The 23063-nt window shown below is 37.9% G+C and overlaps 1 protein-coding gene across 1 annotated transcript in view; it reads left to right on the top strand.

Annotated features, from left to right (window-relative positions):
- Nucleotides 1-23063, top strand: part of TRERF1 (transcriptional regulating factor 1) — a 1546663-nt gene that overhangs the window by 1205430 nt on the left and 318170 nt on the right. Inside the window, exons 12-13 of the mRNA XM_044060332.1 lie at nucleotides 7487-8155; nucleotides 15375-15917. Coding sequence (XP_043916267.1) covers nucleotides 7487-8155; nucleotides 15375-15917 — 1212 coding nt within the window. The remainder of the gene's footprint in view (nucleotides 1-7486; nucleotides 8156-15374; nucleotides 15918-23063) is intronic.

The following is a 23063-nucleotide window of genomic DNA, read 5'->3' as shown; positions in this document are numbered from 1 at the left end:
TAAGTTTATCTATAATTGCTGATGCATCACAGAATACATATTAACAGTTACACACTACACACACATAATATGCGCAGTCTGGATGATCACCTATCAACCTACTGCATGTCTTTAGGAGGAGACAGGAAACTGGAGCACCTAGGGAAAACCCACACAGACGGAGAGGACAAGCAAACTCTGCACATAAGGCACACCAGCCAAACATCGAACTGAAGATTCTCTTGGTGTGAGGCAGCAATGCTACTAGCTACACTGATGTACCAGCTATATGAATTATTCCACAAATTTTAAATCGAGTTTTTTGTCAGAGAAATCAGTACATGTATCTATCATTTTCTATGAAGAAGGTAATTCCTGCTATACTCCCATGCTGCTACCCCAAACACCTCACAAACTAATTTTGAAGTTATTATTATTTTATCTTTACTGGTTTGTGTTTCAGATAAAGATTGTGATTCAGAATCAAAATGGACTCCAGATAAGATCTAGTCTGTATAAATTGTGCAAATTACATGGACATGCAGTTCAAAGATTAGAAACCCAAACAATGTGAAGTAACCATACCTCATTGTAATGGAAACCTAGTAGCCTAAGCAGATCAGCAGAATTAATGCACAAATGCTGCATCTTAGGCCGAAAATGTGACCTATTCTGTAGGCGAACAGAATTCTATAAAAAGAGCTCCAGTTATCTGAGGTATGTTTTTTGCAACCCAGCATGATCCATCTTTGTGTTACTGTGTTTCACTAGTTTATGTCAGTCATTTCTATAAGAGTATAAAGGATTAGTCTAGATAAAACCACTTTAGCTAGCAGATCTAGGAGACTCTCTCTAATCCCATCTCTGCGGGAGGAATAAAGACACCTTGTTGAAGTTTCCAGTAGTTTATTTAGTTAAGATGGTAGATGGATGAGTATGACAAAGAGCTCCTTGCATTTCAAGTAGTAATTTTTTGCAACCCAAAGTGAACCATCTCTGTGTTTCTGTATTTCAGTAGTTAGGACAGCCATTTGAAACCTAATAGCTCTTGGCTATTTATACATATAAATGTGTATTTTGTTTTTTCTTGATTACAAATGATCCCTCTAAAGTTACCACCAAGTGCTAATATGCATGTTACACTCCACCCAAACACTCATGTTAAATCTTTATTCTGTTAGGGTAGGATCTGATTATAAAAGGTTTCTTTTTTTTTTTTTTGCTTACTTTAATAAAGACAGTTTAACTGGGAGCTCTATTTCTTTTACAGGCATTCATGAACATAAAAACATTGTATTCTAAAAATGAACCATTGTGTGTTTCTGCATTTCACGAGCTATGTTAGCCATTTCAAGCCTGATAGAACTTCGCAGTACATATGCATATATACATACACACAAACACACACACACATAAATATATATATATATATATATATATATATATATATATATATATATGTGTGTGTGTGTGTATGCATACAAATATTAATTTTGATTTTTTTTTTAATTAATTGTCCCACTAAAGTTGTCAGCAAGTGCTCATATGGAATCTGTCGCATACTTTGCTTGACTGGGATAAACTGCTTAGCACTACATCACTCTCCTGACTTGTTGACTATTTCTGCAGGGCTAATCTTTTTGGAATTTCTTGACTTCCTCCAGAGCTTGCTTAAGATCTAAAATGAAGTAATATCACCTGGGAATAAGATTCTGAAGAGCACTAGATATAGTATTTTAAAGCAAAACCCACACTTCTTGCAATGTTGGATAACTGATATGAACGTATTCCTTAGCAGCCTTGTTTGACCCTAGTAGTCACTCTATGGAAAGAGTTTGCCTTTCTGCCATAATTTGACAAGAATTAGTTCTGTTCGCTGGTAGGTTTGGAAATAAACTAGTATTGCTTTTGTTTTTTCCTTGTAATTAAACCTTGGGGATAAACACAATGTGCTCCAGGCTAATTTATCTTTGCCCTGCATAAGAGTATCATTTTCCTGCACCTGATGAAATTAAGATGTCAACATCTGTTCATAATCATTAACTTTACTCTCTGTATTTCTGCAGACTTGCCTATAGTAAATGAACAGTGCATATTTTTGTCTCTAAGTATTATTTTCGGACTGTAGAGCCTTTTTGTTTTGAATTTACATCCTGTATTGTATTCTTCTGTCATAGAATTTTATACCGAGGGTAATTTTTTTTCTTGCTCATTTTGTAGTGAATGATTGATGGCAGGTTTGTTGCCTCAATTTCTGTAGTTCCTAGACAACAGATTTTACATATGAACAAAGTGAATCTAATTTAGTATCATCTTTCTCTGTGTTTTGTTTTTCATTCTCCAGTTTACAGTTCATCTTAGCATTTCTTGACTTCCATGTACCAAGCTGTCTTCCATACTGGCAAATTGCTTGAACTAGGGCTTCAACAAATTCCACTTCTTTCATCAGCTACTAGTGTCATTGTCATCATAATAGTCCAGTTCTGCAGCCATAGCAAGGTCTCTGACAGCTTCTTTCTAGAGAGATTTTTTTCTGCGTTTTTGCTGATAGCTCCATTGCAGTCTCTTAATGCTGTATTAGAGATCTGTATATTCAGAAAAACACTGGGTCCAGTACCACAATCCCTTAGAGGGATGCAGGCATGCATGTGGTATTGATCAGTTGTACCCTATCCAGTGGGAGGTGTTAAGGGTGCATAATTAGAAAACAAGTCCTCATTGCTGGGATGCCACACAAGGCATAGTCTGTTATTGAAGATGCCTGTATAATGGCCTAATACCACCATCTTACGCTATCACTGGGAAATTATCTTGATAATCTTTATCTCTCATTTGTGTCTCACATTTCTGTGATTGTGCTGATTCAGTCCAATTTGCTAGAAGCAGTAGAAATAGAAGCAGTAGAGAAAAGGTTTTAGAGATGGTTCTGTCTATATATAAAGCAAACACTAATACTGGGATACATGCAGATTGAAAAGTGATAATTGCAGATTTTTTTTCCTCAGGAAAAATTACACATGCTGATCAAATCTCTCTTTATTTATTTAGCAATCCCCTCATCTGTTTGCTGTTTATATGTGCAGTATTATCAACCATGTTATATTTACCAGGCCCTTTTGGAATATTTTTTTTCAAACATCTTTATTAAATTTTTATGTATAACAAAAGCAAGCTTACATTTATATAAATGAAAACATACAAAATTATACCACTTTAGTTCCAAACAGTTTACATCACAGACACCATTGAAAAAACTGTAGTTGCAAACATTTACATAACTTATAAACCATCCACTCATTGTCAGCATATATATGGTTTATATGGTTCATTCAAATGCTGCCTCTTAAACCTTGTTCCTGCTCTGCATATATTGTTCCCACAAGTTCCATTTTTTTCCTCTGTAGTTTGCTCTGTCCTTTTTCTAAAGATCGCAATTCCAGTTGTTTTATCTCTGTCACTGTATTCACTACCTCTAGTAAAGTTGGTTTAGACTTAGATTTCCATTTTCTAGTAATTGCTTTTTGGCAGCCACCATAATTACTCTCAGCAAGGCTTTACTGTGTCTAGACAATTCCAGTTCTGCAGAATAACTCAAAAAAATCATGTCCTCAGTCAGTCCAGTCCACTCACCCAGCATATCCGACAGAGCGGTCTGCAGGGAATCCCTAAAATCTGTCAGCTCATTACACTCCCAAAAAATGTTCCCAGCTACCTCTTTCTTGCCTGTCACACGTCCAGCATTTTCTATCCACCTGAGGAAAATTCTTTGGAGTCTACTTAGGGTATAAAAATACCTGTGTAAACACTTCCAGGCAAAGATCTTAAATCTTCTAGACTTTGTTGCATATTTGGGAGCTATACATATATCCCCCATTGTCTCTTTATAAATTGCTTATCCAATCTCTCTTCCCAGTCCTTTCTAAGATCCTAGGGCCTTTTGCAATCTTGGATATAATGCAGAAGGTAGTGAAATTTAAAAAAACGGCTTTCAAGAATTATCAATTTCAACATTTATAAAGCAGAAAATGTGTAAAGTGCAGTTGTTTAAGAACTTAACATAGCAGTAGTTGTCCTAGTGATCACTATTGTAGTTTTACTGGCTGATGGAATATCTTGCCAAGGATAGCCATCTGTCCAGTCAGCATACTAAAGTCTGGTCACCCTCACCCTCCTCCCTCTTCCTACATCTGACATATGACCTAAGGCCAAAGACGGAAGGTACCTTAGGGACATATGGGTGCAAATTTCCTCAGAGCTGTTTTGCCCCAGACCAAAACACTGAAGCTGAAAAAGAGGTAACTATTTACATATTTTAGATCAATATGTATATGTACATACCTTTAAGAAGCTATGCAAGGGCTTGCACTAGAGTATAAATATTGAGTATGTGCTTGCCTGACTGCCATTTTGTAGTTAGCTGTTGAGATGTGAACATGTATGCATGTAAGCTCTGTTTGTTAGTTTGTTCATATTTAAAGATGCTGCTATCCATCCTGATGTGTTTGTATATATTAAGCACCAACAAAAATGAACCAGCACTCAGGAGACAGGCTATTTAAATATTTAATGTGGCAAATCATCCATAAAAGTATCAGCATCAACATCAGCAAACCGGTTTCGGCTAAAATACCATAGCCTTCTTCAGTGCAAAACAGCAAACACATGGTGCATTCTGGTATCCATTTATATAGGAAATCCTTAAAGTGACAAGCACAAAAAAATCACTTGTATAAGCTTATAGTATGTAAGCTTATAGTATGTAATACTTGTCCATATCCCTATTATTCAGAACACAATTATATACAAAAACTTAAGTTTCTAAAATAAACATGTGAAATAACACTTTTTAAAAATCAAAAGATATATATATATATATATATATATATATATATATATATATATGGGTCACCTTTAATTCCTCGAAATCGCGTTTGCCCGACACACTAATGACCGACACGAAAAGACCGACAACAAAAAACGCCGACAACGCAAAACACCGAAAACCAGTACACCAACACACTACACGTAAACAACACAGTACACGACATAACATATGCACTATCCCTAACCCAAACCCTAACCCTAAGGTCCGACACTACCGCACACTTACCCTACCTGCACCCTAACCCTAACTCACTTACCCACCCCTAACCCCAAGATCCGACACTACCGCACACTTACCCGACCTGCACCCTAACCCTAACTCACTTACCCACCCCTAACCCCAAGATCCGACACTACCGCACACTTACCCTACCTGCACCCTAACCCTAACTCACTTACCCACCCCTAACCCCAAGATCCGACACTACCGCACACTTACCCTACCTGCACCCTAACCCTAACTCACTTACCCACCCCTAACCCCAAGATCCGACACTACCGCACACTTACCCTACCTGCACCCTAACCCTAACTCACTTACCCACCCCTAAACCCACAGTCCCTCACTATCGCACACTTACCTGTCCGCTCCCTCACACTAAATCCCTCACTCGATCGCACACTTACCGAGTCCGTCGGATTCTCACCTTGTCGGTCATCTGCGTTGTCGGTATTTTCATCCCGTCGGATTCCGTGTCGGCCAAACGCGTTGTCGAGCATTTAAAGGTGACCCATATATATATATATATATATATATATATATATATATATATATATATATATATATATATATAGGGATGAACAACTAGTAACTGATCAGCATGAATTTCAAGACATTTCATTAAGCCCGGGTTTAAATAAAGCCCCTAGCCTAGCTTTATACATGTTGGAACCTTGCACTTGTCCTACGTGCGTGTATTGGTCTCTTCCTCTTTGTATATATTAAAGCATCTGAATAAAGCCCCAAGCCTTCTTATCATTTGTGTTAGAGACGAGCGAGTGACATAGTGTCAGAAGAGGCATACCTGAAAGGACATGGGGCCAGAATGGATGCCAGAAGCAAGACCGAGAAATGCAGCTAATATAAAGGAGTGAATCATCCTTAAAATGGTAAAACTTTGCAAAACAAGTCAAAAACGAATTTAAATATTGAATCTTGCTCAGCACTATTTCTGATTCACATAATATGAAACAGGGCATGCAGAACACTGTAAATAATTTTTGCATAAACAAATATGTACAATATTGATAAAAATATTCAAATTACTATGGAAAATGTTTGAAATAAAGTCCGAATTGCATAAAATGAATAAAATAAAGGGAAACAACTGCATTTTCACAAAGTATATGTATTTTCATATTAAGCAAATATATCGGAGTTTTCAGAAGTGTATCAAGTGTTTGCATGTTTGTGCAATACTACAGTAAAGCTATTTTGCAAAATACAGCCATTACAAGGCATATTTCGCAAAGTACAGCCATTACAGAGCATATTTTGCAAAGTGAATTATTTTGAAGAGTTTATTGTGCATTTGAATGTTATTACAAGCTCACAGAACAGTTTGCTCATACATAATTAGAAGGGCCATATTTTCAGTGTGTTTGTGGATACTTTGTGGGCATGGTAGACTGATTTCAGAAACCCAGTGCACTTGTGTTTGATAGAAATATTGCTGGGAACTGGAGAGTGCTTGAGTAAGAGTATGACATTTTCATACAGGCTGCATTTCTGATAAAGATGATCATACAAAGGCATTTATTCTGCTTAATTTAGCTGGGTCAGAAGCTATAGAAAGGGAACGTTCATTTTTGTATGCACCTGCTGTCTATACAAGAGAGGGACAAAACAGTCATATTGTTGTACCAGCTGAGTCAAGGGAGAACCCTGAGTGTTTAAAACATAAATTTAGGGAAATGTTTAACCCTCAGCCAAATGTTACAATGGAACAGAGTACGGAAAAAGTAATCGGAGACCTAAGGACCCAAGTAGACAGCGACCTCTCATTTGACACCCACGTTGCCAAAGTGGTTAGAAAAACATTCTACCTTGCACACCTCATCATGAAGGGTTTCACATCCAGATCCAAGGATGTCATTGTACCCCTATATTCCTCCCTCATCAGACCCATGAATTGAGTACAATGCCCCATTTGGTATGTACCTCACCCGGCACTTGCAACAGCTGGAGAGACCACAAAAGTACCTCACCAAAAGGATCAAGGGTCTCCAACATATGTCTTATTGGACATGGGTTAAATGAAAGTCTACCTATCAGACCAGTTCTTTTAAAAAGGGGTCTGAAGAGATGAGGTGTTTTTATTATTATTTTTATTTTATGTATCTTACAATATTTTTGTGAACATGCATATGTATTTATATTTTATATTATACACTTTATGTATATTGATATGTTTTTAACAAGTGTTTTTGTATGTGTGTCTTTTTAAATACTATACTGCATGCTATGTGATGTCAATAGATTTTACTATATAAGGTGTGGTTATTATCTGATTGAGTACACCTGATGAAGCATTGATGAAAGCGCTTGTGTCTCTCTGTAATAAACCAGTACTGCTACTGAAGAATTTTTCATTGCTTTTTTACCTTTTTCTTTGAACTGGAGCCATACCTCAGTCAGTGTTTTTGGATACTTATTCGTTGGTGTTACTGGGGTTCCTTTTTGGTGTGGATTTTTGCTTCTTGTTTTTTCATTTTACGTTTTATGCCAACTGATACAGGCTTGATGGCTCAGAGCTTAGACCAGATTGATGTGATAGAACTTGACTATGAACCAGGAGCAAAGGCTTGTCAGTCGTTTACAGTGGGAGCGAATGCTTGCAAACCATTTGAAGCAAAACATGTGGATACGTTTCTAACGAAAGTTAGAGGTGTCATGAATCCATTGCTTAATGAAGATTTTGCTTTAACTTCCAGTGAAGATGAAAGAGAAAAAGGTTTGGGTTTTGATTTTTTAACCCTGACAGCAGAAGTACTTGACTTAGAGAGAGAGTTATGTAAACTTGCCCGGGTCCAGTACGAGAGATTCCATCTAGAGGTTTGTTTAAAAGACAAAGTTATACCTAGAGGGCTGAGAATTCTTAAAATGCCAGCTCAGGTTGAATGTGATGATGAATTATTAAGTGAATGGCAGAGACTGAACTTAACTACTAGTCTGGGCTACTTGAAGCTTCTATGTACAGCAGCTCAGAGACGTGAATTGATTTTATCTGATGTTATCAAAGAAAAGTACACCAAGTTGTGTGGCAAATATCATGGGGAATTGTTTCACAAGGTGATAAATGATTCCACAGACAATGTACTTGCATACAAGCGCAGTGGCGGCTGGTGACTTCAAAACAAAGGGGGGCTGCAGGAGACAGCTGAATGGGTGGGGTCAATGGCAAGGGGTGTGGCCAACTAGAAAGGGGAAGGGCTATGCTCAAAACCACAAAAACTAACTAAATACACTGCCGTGTGTGCCAAACCATCATTAGGAGTCCAATCAAGACAAAATGAAGTGTAGAAGAATAAAAATATTTCAATGCATTGGCTGCATGACAGCTTACTTAATATCTAGATGGAAACAAAAAGGTTGTGAGGCATGAAAAAATAAATTACTTTTTTAAATACATTAAATGGAATGCCAGTCAAAATCAAGTACAAGAAAAACAAGCAGCACTCAACTCAAACCACTTATTGCACTGCAGTTCTAATTATAATTTATATTCAGCTTTATTAAAGTACCAAGTAACATGCTGAAAGTAGAAATCTCTGATGCCCCCACTTGTAAACATGTTCCTTATCCAAGAAAAGACCTGCTGCCTGACAACTATCTACTTGTTTCATGGGGAAAACATGATCAAAGTAAAAAATGAAAAGCAAACAAGAAATAAGCTCAAGATACATTGCTTATAAGGATTACTGTACAGGTTATGGACCACACGATTGGCATTCTGTTTAGTTTATGGGTAAAGCCTGCAGAGATGACTGGAAGTCTCCAAGTGTAATGAGACTCTTAAAGTAATGTAATCCTGTCCTTTATTACAAATACTGTCATATGCATTTCAATACCCAAGGCTTATACATTATCTAGTTAAGTATTCTATACATGGCAACAACAGAAAGGCTTTCAATCTTGGCAATTCTTTAACAGTATGCTTATTAAAGCTTACTTGCATCTTACAGTCTCAACCAAGCTTACCTGATGGTCATTAAAGTATTGCTACTTGAACACAAAGCAACAGGCACTCTGAGTAATAAGCATAAATCCACAGTACAAAAAAAATGACAGAAACCAGACCATTCTGCAAAAATCAAGGACAGATGAAAAGCCACTCTAGTACTTGGGTCTACTTTGGATGGGTGGATACTCTGCACATTTACACTGCATAAATACTCCTTGCCTTGCTTCAACACATCCAGAGTCACTACATGGGGGAGTGGGGTGCAACAAGTATGTCACAATTTGAAATGTCTCTGTCTGACTGTGATGACCCTGACACATTTGCCATACCTCTCAACCTCAGAGTAAGAAATCTGGACAAAGCCATACAAAGAAGTGGGACAAAGGCCCAAAATAAGGACAATTTTTAAAATATTGCTCTTATAAACTTAGAAAGATAATAGAATAGGTCTTGCATTAGTATGACTTTTCTGAATGGTATGAAACCTGAAACTCAAATGTCTGTCATTATTTTCTAACTTCAGTCTTTAATGATTTGTCACTAATTTGCCAAAAAAACAACAATTTTATAAAAAATGGACCAAAAATGTGATGTAAAAATATAAAATAGCCACACAATACAGCTGGGAACCTGTCAAAGAAGGGACACTTTAATATTAGTACTGCTAACTTGAGCAGCTGACAAAATAAAATAATCTACATGCATTTCTGAAATAAAAGTAATCTATAACTAATTATTACTGTTATTTCTAAATTGTAAATCCTCCATGTTTTCTTCTGAGATTGCTATTTTGCGGAGGGATTATTATTTGTGCCAAAATCAGAGACAGTTGAGAGGTTTGGCTATACCTAATTCTATAAAGCAATTTATTTGCATGTACCTCTCAACCTGTTAATGCAATAAATCTGGACAAGGCCAAATATATTGGGGGAACATATAAGCAGTACTAAAAATTGCTCTTGTATAAACTTAGACAGTTGATAGAACAACAGGTCTTATTTTAGTATGCATTTTTCTGAAGGTTATGAAGTCTGAAACTCAGTGTGTCATTATTTAGTGACTTAATTCCTAAATGATTTGCCAGAAAGCCACAAATTTTATGAGGAACAAACCAAAAATAAGCAAACATCTATCCATTCTTTGAAAATCTGGACAGTTGGGAGGTATAGTTCAGCTGGGGCTGTCTAAGTTTGCTGCCCTTCCCCGTCAAAATCATGGTCAAATGGAGCCTCCCCCTGCAGCCATTCCAATGATCCATTACTTAGCTATTTCACTCAATTTACCTTAAACACTAATGTGCATACTGATTTACCTCTATGATGATTTGGACTTCATTTGAAAGTTTTATTTTGCATTTTACAGCACAAACAGTAAGACATCTGCTAAACAAACTTAGCAGTAAAACTTCTCTGCCCTTGAAACTCACATTCATTGAAACAGCATTGAAACCACATTCAAAGAAAATACATTTTACCAGTGGCAGATAAAGATTAATTCTGGGCTGTTTTCAAATCATAGGCCCCTTGCATATGAAACATACATGTGCTCTTTGATACACCTTCCTATTGTTTTGAACATTTTTCCAGTAAACAATGAAACAAAACGCATGCACCAATAATGACAAAACTGCCCAATTCAGAACATTTCCATCATAAAAGTATACTCAAACTTCTACAGTCCACCATTATCAGTAAATATGCACAATTCTACAGTCCATCATTATCAGTAAATATGCGCAATCACTGAAGTAAAAAAGCCATCTAACTAATTCCACATTAAATAAATCTGTAACTAATGAAGAGGTTGCTGCTAGCAAACACCTTTATATTTCATGGTTTCATCGAAAAATAAAGTGTCTGATGCCCCTGAGGAATAAATTGCGTACATTACATTAAAAATGATAAGCTAGTAATATTGCAATAGGAAATGGATGGCAAACTGATAACAGGCTCATAGTTAGTATCTTAACTTTTTCAGTACGGCAGCATTCACCCCTTGTGGGAGTAGAACCAACAACCTTCTGCATCACAAGCAAGCACACAATTTGGCATAGTGGTATTGCTGACTTATCATAAGCAGCACTAAACTTCTCTTCACCTGCAGCTCTCAGCTCCTTGTAAAATCTACTCAATACTCAACTGCATCTCAACTTCGCAGCACAAGAAATATGGAAAAAGCCAAATTTATTGGGGGGGGAGGGTCAAAAGGCCAAAAACCAGGGACACATTAAACATTGCTTGTATAATCTTGGAAAGTTGCTAGAATAAAATGCTGTGTCAGAGCAACATACAACTATGCCAAATCACCTGCTTTGTGAAAGAAAAATGCTGTGTTAACACCATACATTTTACTGCCAAGGTCCCTGTGCAAAACAGTCAGAGCAACATACCCCTACACCAAATCAGCTGCATTGTGAAAGAGAGGAAGACTGAAACTTAATTGGCTATCATTTAATGAATTCATTTCACACAAAACACCTGGAGAAACCCAGTAATGAGGGAATACAGCCCTCAGACATTCAGTGAATTCAGTTCTTGCCATAGTTGTCAACCTTAGGACAAAAAAACCTGGACAAAGCCAATAATGGGGTAATACAGTCCAAAAAATAAGGACACATTTCAAATATTCATCTTATAAACTTAGTAAATTGCTATTTCTGAAGAATATGAAGACTGAAATTCAAATGCCTGTCAATTTTACTTCTGACGGAATAAAAACAATTTTCAACAGAGGCCCAGGGAGAAATACTGCAGACATATGTCTTTGTAAAATGACAGGACACCAGAGCAAATCCACACAAACACAGGGATGAGATGCAGACTCCACACAGAAGGCACCCCAGCCAAGAATCAAACCAGAAAATGTATAGCTGTGAGGCAACAATGCTACCACTGCACCATTAAATATGTAAGGAGCTAAACATTCAGAAACCTGAAGTCTGAAATTCAAATGCCTGTCAATTTTATTTAACATGTGTTAATCAGGACAATCTGACTTGGAATAAAAAAACAATTTTCAGCAGAGGCCCAGGAAGAAATAATGCAGACATGTCTTTATAACATGGCAGGACACAAAAGCAAACCCACACAAACACAGAGAGAAGATGCAGACCCCACACAGAAGGCACCCCAGCCAAGAATCAAACCCAAGAACCTGCAGCTGTAAAGCAACAATGCTACCAGTGCACCATCGACTATCAAGCATTACAGTATTTAGAAACCACAGATATTATGAGGTACAGATCAGATCAAATATGAGGTAAAAATCTGCAATTTTTTTTTTTTTACAAATGGTGGTGGGTAGGGAATTCAGGTCCTTAACACCTGCATACAAGGTACAGGGTTCAAGCCTGAGTATCTCCACCCACCACCATCTGTTCTCTGGGGCATTACACACGCACACACACACACACACGAACCCTACTGACTAACCACCAAGTATTCCTTTCTGAACTACTGAGGACCATCCACTCAGAACAGAAACACACAGGCAACTTGAATATCCACAGAAGTCTCCTAACATCTCATGCAACATACAACAAGCTGGCCATAGACGTTCACAACAAGGACCAGTACAAAGTGCAAGATTTCCTTATAGCAATAGTTCACAACTGTTATTTCTTAGCCCAAATGTTTGGCCGACACACATATGTTACACAGCTAGTACATTCTCTAATGAGTATACACTCAGATCTGTGTAGCAAACTAGCACATATTACTTCAGAAACTTCTAAAAAGACAAACAACAAAAAAAAAACAAAAAAAAAAACAAACAAAATTAAGAAATTACATTCAGAACCCAGTACCTTGACTGATGACTCTCCATAAGAAAATCACAGTTGCAAAATATGTTAGAGTGAGTATTAAAACTTATTGTTACATGTGAAGTTTTATTTTTATTTTTTTTTTATTTAATCAGAGATTGTTGTTCTTGGCCCTGAATTTCCCTTTAGGAGCCATCTTTTCACCATACCTTTCCTCTTGCAGCTTGTCCTTCTCTCTGTAATTCCCATTGTTACTCTGATGCTTACATCACCACATTCGTAGTCTCCAGTGAAATACCTTTACTCCAGATTCTGTCTCCCACACTCCAGATCTCTGCAGCATATAGCCCAAAGCACTTCTCATGACTAAAATAATTTACTGTCTTTTATCTCTTTTGTAAGAAATGTAACACACTCTACCCTGGTGAGCTCATATCCTACATGCTTCATAAGAAAGTCTTGCATTATCCAGCCTTCTTTCCAGTGACCCTGTACAGTTCATCTTCATCCTTCATGAATTGTCAGAGCATATCTGCACACCTTCTATCTTACAGTTCTAGTTTTGTTTAATATAACAATTCATCCTGGACAACTAAACAACTCTCCCCCCACCCATCCATATATTAAAACCAGTTCCCTCTTTTTTTCAGATTTCAGTGTTTTGCATGCAAAGCTGAAAGCTTCTGCCTTGTAGACAATGCAGTAGTAATTAGGCTGTTGCCATTCTATGCATTCAGTACCACCCCTTTACCTTCTGGATTTATATACTTTCCTGGAAGGTATGTTATGATCATCTTCTAGCACTTACTCAGTCTGACCTCCATTTATGATCCTGCCATGGAGAAGGTGATACAAGGAGCAAGAAAGTTACGGAACAGGATTCAATAAGAGTTTTCATATCTCATCTTAGTGAAATGGCTACCCAGAAACCAATTAAGTATTCATTACTTGCAGTTGCCCATTCTGGAACTAGGTTTTCAGAACAAGTCATGTCGGACATGGAAGGTGATTATTATTAAAGCATATATAAATCCTCAACATGTCAGTGCCGAAAGGTGTTCATTATAAACAATACACATAAATCATCCAGAAAGACTAAAATCAGTTGAGATGACCTGCAAACAAACCACTGTTCCTGTACTTTGGACACTGTTATGACCCAGAGGTACATGGGTGGCTGCTGACATACATACAGAACCAGTTTGTAAATGCAGGCTGAAGATGTAAGAGCTGCATAACTCAATGGCCTGAGCTCAGAACATGTAGGCAACTGTCACCTTTCTACATGGAAGCTTATTTGTTAAAACTGGCAACCAACTACTTATATTCCAAAGCTTTTGCTCTTCAGTCTCCAATGAGTAGTGGCCTTAAAAATGTTAAAAAACTGGAAAAATAGATGTGTGACAAGATTATGAACATAAAGCTTGATGGAGGTTTCTTAGGTCAGTGACCAGCTCTCCTTGATACTGATGGTATTTGTGGCTTTTTTTGCACTGCATGACAGCAGGAAACAGGGGGGTGAAAAGCATGAAGAGAAAAAGTTCAGGTAGTTGCAAAAAAATGTTCACGGTAGGGAAAAATAGATGTACATACTCCAGGCATTTATTTAATTACATGTCAAGTTTCAGCTGGAAGGAAGAAACTACTGACTATGGCTTAAACACAAAATGTGTAGCTGCAACATGATGGCGCCCAGGATTCCATCTTCCAACATTCATTCCCACAGCCACAAGAAAGAAAGAAATAAGTCTAAATGGGTAATGGACAGACCCTAAGTCTCACATGACAGGGCCCCCACTGCAAGTGCTGGCGGATCTACTTTCCAAAACTGAACACCTAACAGACTTTTGCCTATGTGAAACAAGGGGTTTTAATGAAACAAACTGAGGAGTCATGGCTCCCTCAGTCACACAGCATGCATGCATGTGGTCACACACACCTTCTGCAGCCAGCGACCTTCCAACCATACATACACACACACACACACACACACACCTCCTGCAGCCAGCGACCTTCCGACCATACACACACACACACACACACACACACACACACACACACACACACACACACACACACCTTACCTTGTTGCTGAACAGCCCCAGCCCACCAACGAGCTAAATAACTGCTTTGGTTGCTGCCGACGAGCTAAATAACTGCTTTCTGCTTCCATTACTGCTCGCCATTACTGCTCAGTTGCAGCCGCCGATATCCGAACAGCCCCTTACCTGTATTCCTTGCGTGATTGGTCCATCCCAAAGGATTCCCTGCAGTCCAAATCCGCAATTGGTCCTGCCTGCGACTGCTGCAGTCCGGAGTGCCTCTATGTTGTGATGTCATTGCCGCATAGACTTCTGGGCATCTTGCCTTTCCCCTTATCTAGACTGCTAAGAAAGCAGTCTGAGAGCGTGTACGCATGCGTACATGTCCGGGAATTAATTTTGTGTTTCTCTGTTTGTTTTATTTTGTTTTGTAGGTAGGAGGGCTGCAGTCCAGCAGTCCTATGGCACGAGCCGCCCCTGTACAAGCGTAAGCTTTTACAGACTAAAATGCAAAAGCTTCAGAGAGACAGGAAAGATTTTCCAGCCGGTCATATCTTCTCATGGCCACGAGAGGCCGCTGTTGTGCAAGGTAATATGTCTATGACTGATGTAGTATCACAGAATGTTCCTTTGAAAGCAGTTAATAACAATGTTAACAACAGCAGTTTGTGTAGAGACCATGTTGGTAATGGAGGGGGAGAAAATAGTGGGCCTAAGAGTACTTCCATATCCAACAACACGGTTTCTTCACCTAATGAGGTTTTTCCTATAAGTTCCAATTTAGCAGGAACTAAACAGAAAACATTGCAGATAACTGCTCACGTACACAGAGCTGATTCACAGTCATTAGAAGAAGATGAAGTAAAGAAAGCAAACTCCACCAAAGAAGATGTTTGTTTTGGCCTAAATTTTCCTTTGCCTGTGAGGGACAATTCGACAACTCGGCAAGGGACATATGTGGGTCGAGAACAGCACATGGGCAGAGGAAGGAGTACAACTCGTTACAAAAGGAAACTGCAGGAAGACACAAACAGTCTGCAGAATGTGAAGAAAACCTTCTCGAAAGTAAGACTTTAGTATTCAATTTGTCCACGCATATATTGACTCAAGAAGAAATGCATGTTTTAATGAAAGGCTTGTCCTTTATACCATCTAGAAATATGTCATTGACTGATATTGTTTTTGATATAAAGAAGTTCACAAGGAATTTAACATTAAGACATATGTTTAAAACTGATGCACATGACAGTGAATTTGTGTTTAAGAAACCGAGCACCTTTGTTCCTAAGCTTAATTCTTTAGTTAATGCCTTTGAACAAGTTTGCATTACTAATGTATACAATGTTTACCATAATTACAACAGTTATAATGCTGCTAGAAATAATTTAAGTGCAAGTGAATTCCAGGCTTTAAGGAATTTAGAAAATAATGTAAACATTGTCATTAGACCTGCCGACAAGGGAGGCAGGATAGTAGTTTTAGATAGAGATCAATATTTTTCATTAATGCATGATATGTTATGTGATGGAGAATATTATGTTAAGGTTGATTCATTGCATGTGGGCTTTATCACTTCAGTTTCAGAACATATTAAGTACTTGGAAAGAATAGGCCTTATTGACAAAGAATTAGTTAAATATTTTCTGGTGACCAAACCTGTTTTACCTGTTATACAAGGGCTTCCCAAGCTACATAAAAACATAAAGGCACCACCTATGAGGCCAATAGTTTCAGGGAGAGGTTGGCGCACTGAGAGTATTTCTATATACTTAGAGAAGAAATTGAGACCTATTGTTGACTCATCTGTACATGTTTTAAGAGACACTGAACATTTTTTGCATGACTTATATGAAAGTATTAACTCACTATCCATATGTGATGGTCTATTGTTGGTCACACTTGATGTCGTGTCATTATTCACGGTCATTTCAAATACTATAGGTATTGATTTTCTAGAAGAGTTTATAGTGAAAAAAGGAACTTACAATGGTGATGTGAAATTGTTACTGTTGGAGTTGATAAGGTTAGTTTTGTGCAATAACTTGTTTGTGTTTCAAGACCAGGTGTATTGGCAGAAAAATGGTGTAGCCATGGGGAGCTCTTGCTCCAACAGTTATGCCAATGCTGTGATGGTGACATGGGAGATGAAATATATATTGGATGGGCCCTATAAAAATTATATATATTTCTATAGGAGGTTTGTGGATGATTGCTTCATTTTATGGAGAGGCACAACATCATGTTTATTAGAATTTCTAAACTTTATTAATAATTCGACTCAATTTTGAAATTTACCATTGATTATTCAGATTCAAAGATTAGTTTTTTAGATGTGTCCGTATTTAGAGACTCAGAAAAGAGAATTACTAGTAAAATGTACAGGAAAGAGTGCTGGGTGAATGGTTTACTCTCTAGGGACAGTATGCACCCTAACTATATATTTAATAGTGTTGTACAAAATCAGTTTTTAAGAGCGTCCAGACTGAGTGCTAACACAGAAGAATATGAGATGAGAATGAGTGCTACCAGTTTAGAACTGTCGCAGAGAGGTTATAGTGAAGAAATGGTGGCTAGGAATGAGAACAAAGTTAGACAGTTTAGATATACCAAAGCCAGACCTTATTTTTCGGAAGGGTATGTCAGAAGTCCTAGGAAATATGACACTCAATTAAGAATTAGCATTCCTTATTCCAAAAATGTTAGTATGTATACTGAAATATTTAATAAGCATTGGAATATTTTAACATCAGACCCTGAAATAGCAGAGGTAGTAGGCTTGAGACCACAATTTACATTTAGGAATTATAGAAATTTGAAAAGGAGATTATGCACCCCCAGGTCGAGTTCTACAAAGAATGATAAGAATGGCACAGAGCCCTGTGGCAAATGTGCTCAATGTGTTTATATAAATGAAAGCATGTTTTTTAAACATCCAGACACAGGTAGAACTTTTGATATCAGAGTATTGTCCACCTGCAGTACTATGCACGTGGTATACCTGGCAGTCTGCGAAACCTGCAGTTGTTTCTATGTAGGTAAGACTGACCGAGCCCTGAGGGAAAGGATAAAAGAGCATGTCTATCATATTAAAAAGGGTACTATTTTTAATGCCCTAGCCAAACATGTCAGTAGAACAGGTAACAATCACATTTTTAAATTTCAGGTTCTTTCCACAACATCTGAGAATATCAGAGGGGGTGATGTTAGATTAAGAACTGAGGAGATAGAGGCTAGATGGATTGTTATGCTAAGGGCCAATTTTGGACATGGGTTAAATGAAAGTCTACCTATCAGACCAGTTCTTTTAAAAAGGGGTCTGAAGAGATGAGGTGTTTTTATTATTATTTTTATTTTATGTATCTTACAATATTTTTGTGAACATGCATATGTATTTATATTTTATATTATACACTTTATGTATATTGATATGTTTTTAACAAGTGTTTTTGTATGTGTGTCTTTTTAAATACTATACTGCATGCTATGTGATGTCAGTAGATTTTACTATATAAGGTGTGGTTATCATCTGATTGAGTACACCTGATAAAGCATTGGTGAAAGCGCTTGTGTCTCTTTGTAATAAACCAGTACTGCTACTGAAGAATTTTTCATTGCTTTTTTACCTTTTTCTTTGAACTGGAGCCATACCTCAGTCAGTGTTTTTGGATACTTATTCGTTGGTGTTACTAGGGTTCCTGTTTGGTGTGGATTTTTGCTTCTTGTTTTTTCATTTTATATGTCTTATTCTGCCAGACTAAAGAAACTTCAGCTCTATTCAGTAGCATACTGCCTGCTCAGAGGTGATCTCTGCCTGACGTACAAGGCCATGTCCAATCAGGATCTGATGGACATGCTCCACCTCAAAAAATCCAAATCCATCAGGACCACGAGAGCTAAAGACTTAAACCTCGGCACAAGTATGAATAGGACGTGCTGGAGGGATAGATTCATAACCCAGAGGCTTCCCATGCTTTGGAACAGGATCCCAGTTCGTATTAGGCAGAGCCCCCCACTGACTCTCTTCAAGAGAAATCTTGATGAGTGGATGGGAGATCGTAAGTTTACCCCAGGGGTCACATCTGTCTCACTGCTAGACAGGGGCACAGTAAACTAATTCTATTATATAAGGGGACCTTCACTGTGTCACTACTAGACAGAGGCACAGTATTCTAGATTTATTCTGTCCATTTTTGTACCACTTCATGGGGTGGCAAAAGCCACATCACTATGGCTAGGCTTACAAATGCCCCAGGGCAGATAGCCTAGTACTATACTATGAAACTATGAAGGGCACTTATTTTATACAAGGGATCAAAAGCCCGGTGAAGCTTTTGCAGCATATATAACTGACCTGAGAAATAGAGCTAAAATGTGCAGATATGGTGACTTAAGAGATGAGTTGATAAAGGACAGACTTGTGTGTGGCATAAAAGATGATGCTGTGAGAAAGATTTTGCTTCATGACAGTGATTTAACGTTGAATAAGGCCATTGAGATTTGTCAGATACACGAACTCACAGAAAAGCACACACATATGCTTACAAATTAGAGCAGCTCTAGAAGGCACAGTGACAAAGCTCATGTTGATAGTATGCAGCACTTTATTAAAAGAAACAGGCCCAAGCACATGGCAACTGTAACCCCTGCAGCACATGCTGGTAAACCCAAGAACTTTCTAGCAAGTTCTAGAATTCGGACAGCCTCAGTGAAGAATAAGAGTGTGTCAGCAAACTCAAAGCATGGGCCCCAACCTAATTGCATTGCCAATTGTCATAATTGTGGTGGTAATCATGAATCTGAAAGGAAAAGTGTTTAGCTTTTGGTCAACAATGCCACAGATGTAATAAATGGAATCACTTCAAAAGATTTTGTAAATCAAAAGGCCCTCATTCTTTCATTAAAAGGGAACATTTTAAGAAACAAGTTGATCAGTTAAGGCTGTGGCAGTTCTACTCTCTATGTTGATGGTGTGTCAGTGTTTCACGAAACGGTCAGTGCAGTAGATTTTAAAGGAAAAGAATGAAGTATTTTGTATTGTTCGGATAAATGGCAAACCCACAGAGCTCAAAGTTGATACAGGTTCCAAGTGCAGTGTTATGTCTGCAGAAACATGTATGAGAGTATGTAAAGGTGAAAGGCTTGATTTTGCAAGGTGTGCGAAACTTATTGCTTATGGAGATGAAGAAATTCAAACTGAAGGCTCAGTAGTGCTTTCATGTTACTGTGCAGGAAGGAGCTATAACTTATTATTTTATGTGGTCAAGAGGCATGTCCAGTCATTATTAGGGCTCAGAGGCATTTTATAAATGGGACTGCTTTCATTTAACATGGAAGTCCACCATGTTAGCTTAAAAGACCACCACTACAATTTTGCCAGGTACATTTTTTTCTACCTATGCTGATCTTTTCCAAGATAGACTAGGCAAGCTTCCAGTTGTGTACTCCATGAAGTTTGACCCAGAGGTCAGTCCAGTTATCACGCCAGCACGTAAAGTTCCAATAGCCATGTAGAATAGTCTCAAACCCAAATTAGACAAAATGGTGCGACAAGGCATAACTTGTCCAGTTGAAACACCAATTGAATGGGTATCTTCCATGGTGGTAGCTCATAAGAAAACCTCAGACAACATCAGAATATGTATTGATCCATGAGATTTGAACAAAGAGCTAAATAAAACTCATCATCCAATGCCACAGTTGAAGAAGTCACGGCCTTAATGCCAAATGCCAGTATTTTTTCTCTTAGATGCATAGAGTTCATTTTGGCAAATTCAGCTTGACAGCAAATCCTCATTGCTCACTACGTTTAGTACTCCATGTGGCAGGTACAGATTTTTGAGAATGCCATTTGGGATACATTCTGCAAGTGAAGTCTTTGAGTGTGCAATGGAGCAGATTTTTCTGGGTATCCTTGTGCTATTATAATAGACGACATACTAGTAGGAGGTAGTGTTGAAGCAGAACATGACATACCTCAGAAAAGTTCTAGAAAGGGAACTTTATATGAATCTTAAGCTCAACCCACACAATTGCAAATTCAGGTTACAAGAAGTTCCTTATGTTGGTCATTTATTTATGAGTACAGGCCTACGACCAGATCCTTCAAAGCAAGCAGCCATTCTCGAGATGCCAGCTCCAAACAATGTTCAAGCCCTGCAACATTTTCTTGGCTTGGTCATCTACCTAGACAAGTTCATTCCAGACTTGAACCAACTGTCAACATCACTCAGAGAGCTGACACATAAAGATGTATCTTGATCAACTTCAGTCTTTTCTACAAGAAAGACAAACTTTTTCTTGCAGATACCACTGAACAGACTGACAATCAAGGTTTGAATTGATGATTTTGAAGTCATAGAATTGTGTAATTTTTCTTCCACACATCTTGATGAGCTGAGAGATCATACAGCTACAGATCCAGTTTTACAAAGGCTCAACCACTTTATCAATCAAGGATGGCCATCAAAGCAGTCTAGTTTACCTCAAGAACTACAACCTTATTTTCCATACGGAGATGAGATTTTGTCTGACTAAGGTATCATAATGAAAGGTCCAAAAGTAATTATTCCAAAGTCCTTGCAACCAGAGTATATTACTGTCTTGCATCTCGGTCACCCAGGAACCGAATTTACCAAAAGAAGGGCGAGAGAGAGAGTATTTTGACCTTCTATGTCGCAAGACATTGAGAGAGCACTTTCTTCTTGTTCCGTGTGTAATAGTAAAAAGCCTCATCAACAGAAAGAACCACTTCAGCTTAATTAGATTCCGGAACTACCTTGGTCGACAGTAGCCACTGATATCTTTGAGTGAAATGGTCAACATTATTTGGTGTTAGTAGACTTTTACTCCAGTTGGTTTGAGATTGACCTACTTCCTAACTTAGCATCCAGTACAGTCATTACTATGATGAAACGTCATTTTGCTGTATATGATAGTCCGCACAAAGTTATTTCTAACAATGGTACACACTTTACAACCCAACAGTTCAAAAGATTTGCTGAAGAATGGGACTTTACTCATGTCACAAATAGTCCAGAGTACCCGCAGTCAAATGGTTTGGTAGAACGTACAGTGCAAAGTGCAAAACAATTACTAGAGAAGTTAAAAACTAGATAATAGTGATGTTTTCATGAATCTCTTGAATCTCAGAAATGTTCCTTGTGACAAACATTTTGTTTCACCTGCTCAGAGACTTCTTTTGAGGCAAAACAGAACCACATTAACACTCATTAGTCAAGTGTTGGTTCCATGTGTCAAAAACAGCAGATCAGTGAAACAAAATCTGTTGAGGAAACTCCTAATCCAGAATTCCTACTAAGATAAGACCAGCAGACCATTCCATTATGAAAAGGAGAGGTGGTAAGGATGCAAACTTCCAAAGGTCATGATCGGGTTGGTGTTGTGAAAAATATTTATTCAGAGCCGAGATCATACATTGTGAAAACAGGAGAAGGAATCTTTAGGTGCGTTCCGAGGCATTTTCTACTGGTATCCAAGCCTATACCACAGCAAATAGCCTGTGAGAAAGATGCTTTATCTCAGAGTGAGTTGTCTGGTGTTCCAATTCCAGAGGACATTCCTGTTCCTATGATGAATCCAGATTTTTCTGATATGAGTTGTGTACTCAGACTGTCCCTGTTGCTAAATTTAGTCGCAACTGTTATGTTACGAGATGTGGTAGAATCTCTAAACCTTGCAATAGGTATGAAGCAACATAGACATGAACATCGTATTTTGTTTCTGATGTACATAGTAATGCATGCCTAACTCAGCTGCTGTTTTACATAAAGGGCATTGTTTTTAAGAGGGAGGATGTAGATCGATATGTATGTGTATATACCTTTAAGAAGCTATCCAAGGGCTTGCAATAGACTAAATATTGAGCACATGTGAGCCTGACTGCCATTTGTAGTTAGCTGTTGGGATGTCAACATGTATTTATGTAAGCTCTGTTTGTTAGTTTGTTCATATTTAGGGATGCTGCTGTCCATCCTGATGTGTTTGTATTTATTAAAGCATCTGAACGAAACCCCAAGCCTTTTTGTTATTTGTGATTTGTGTTAGAGACGAACGAGTGACACATGTGTACATGTCCACATAAGAAAAGGAAAAAAAAATAAGGAAGAAGTCCACCATGACTAGGAAAAGACAAAACAAGTCCATAGGGGACAGGAGAGTGGGATGTAATACTGCAGCAATGATCAGTAGGAT

The sequence above is a fragment of the Protopterus annectens genome, chromosome 1.part0 (genome assembly GCF_019279795.1).
Source record: "Protopterus annectens isolate FY-2018-M chromosome 1.part0, PAN1.0, whole genome shotgun sequence".
Taxonomy (NCBI): Eukaryota; Metazoa; Chordata; order Ceratodontiformes; family Protopteridae; genus Protopterus; species Protopterus annectens.
The sequence above is the reverse complement of the archived record's forward strand: the minus strand, read 5'-3'. Positions and strand labels throughout refer to the sequence as shown.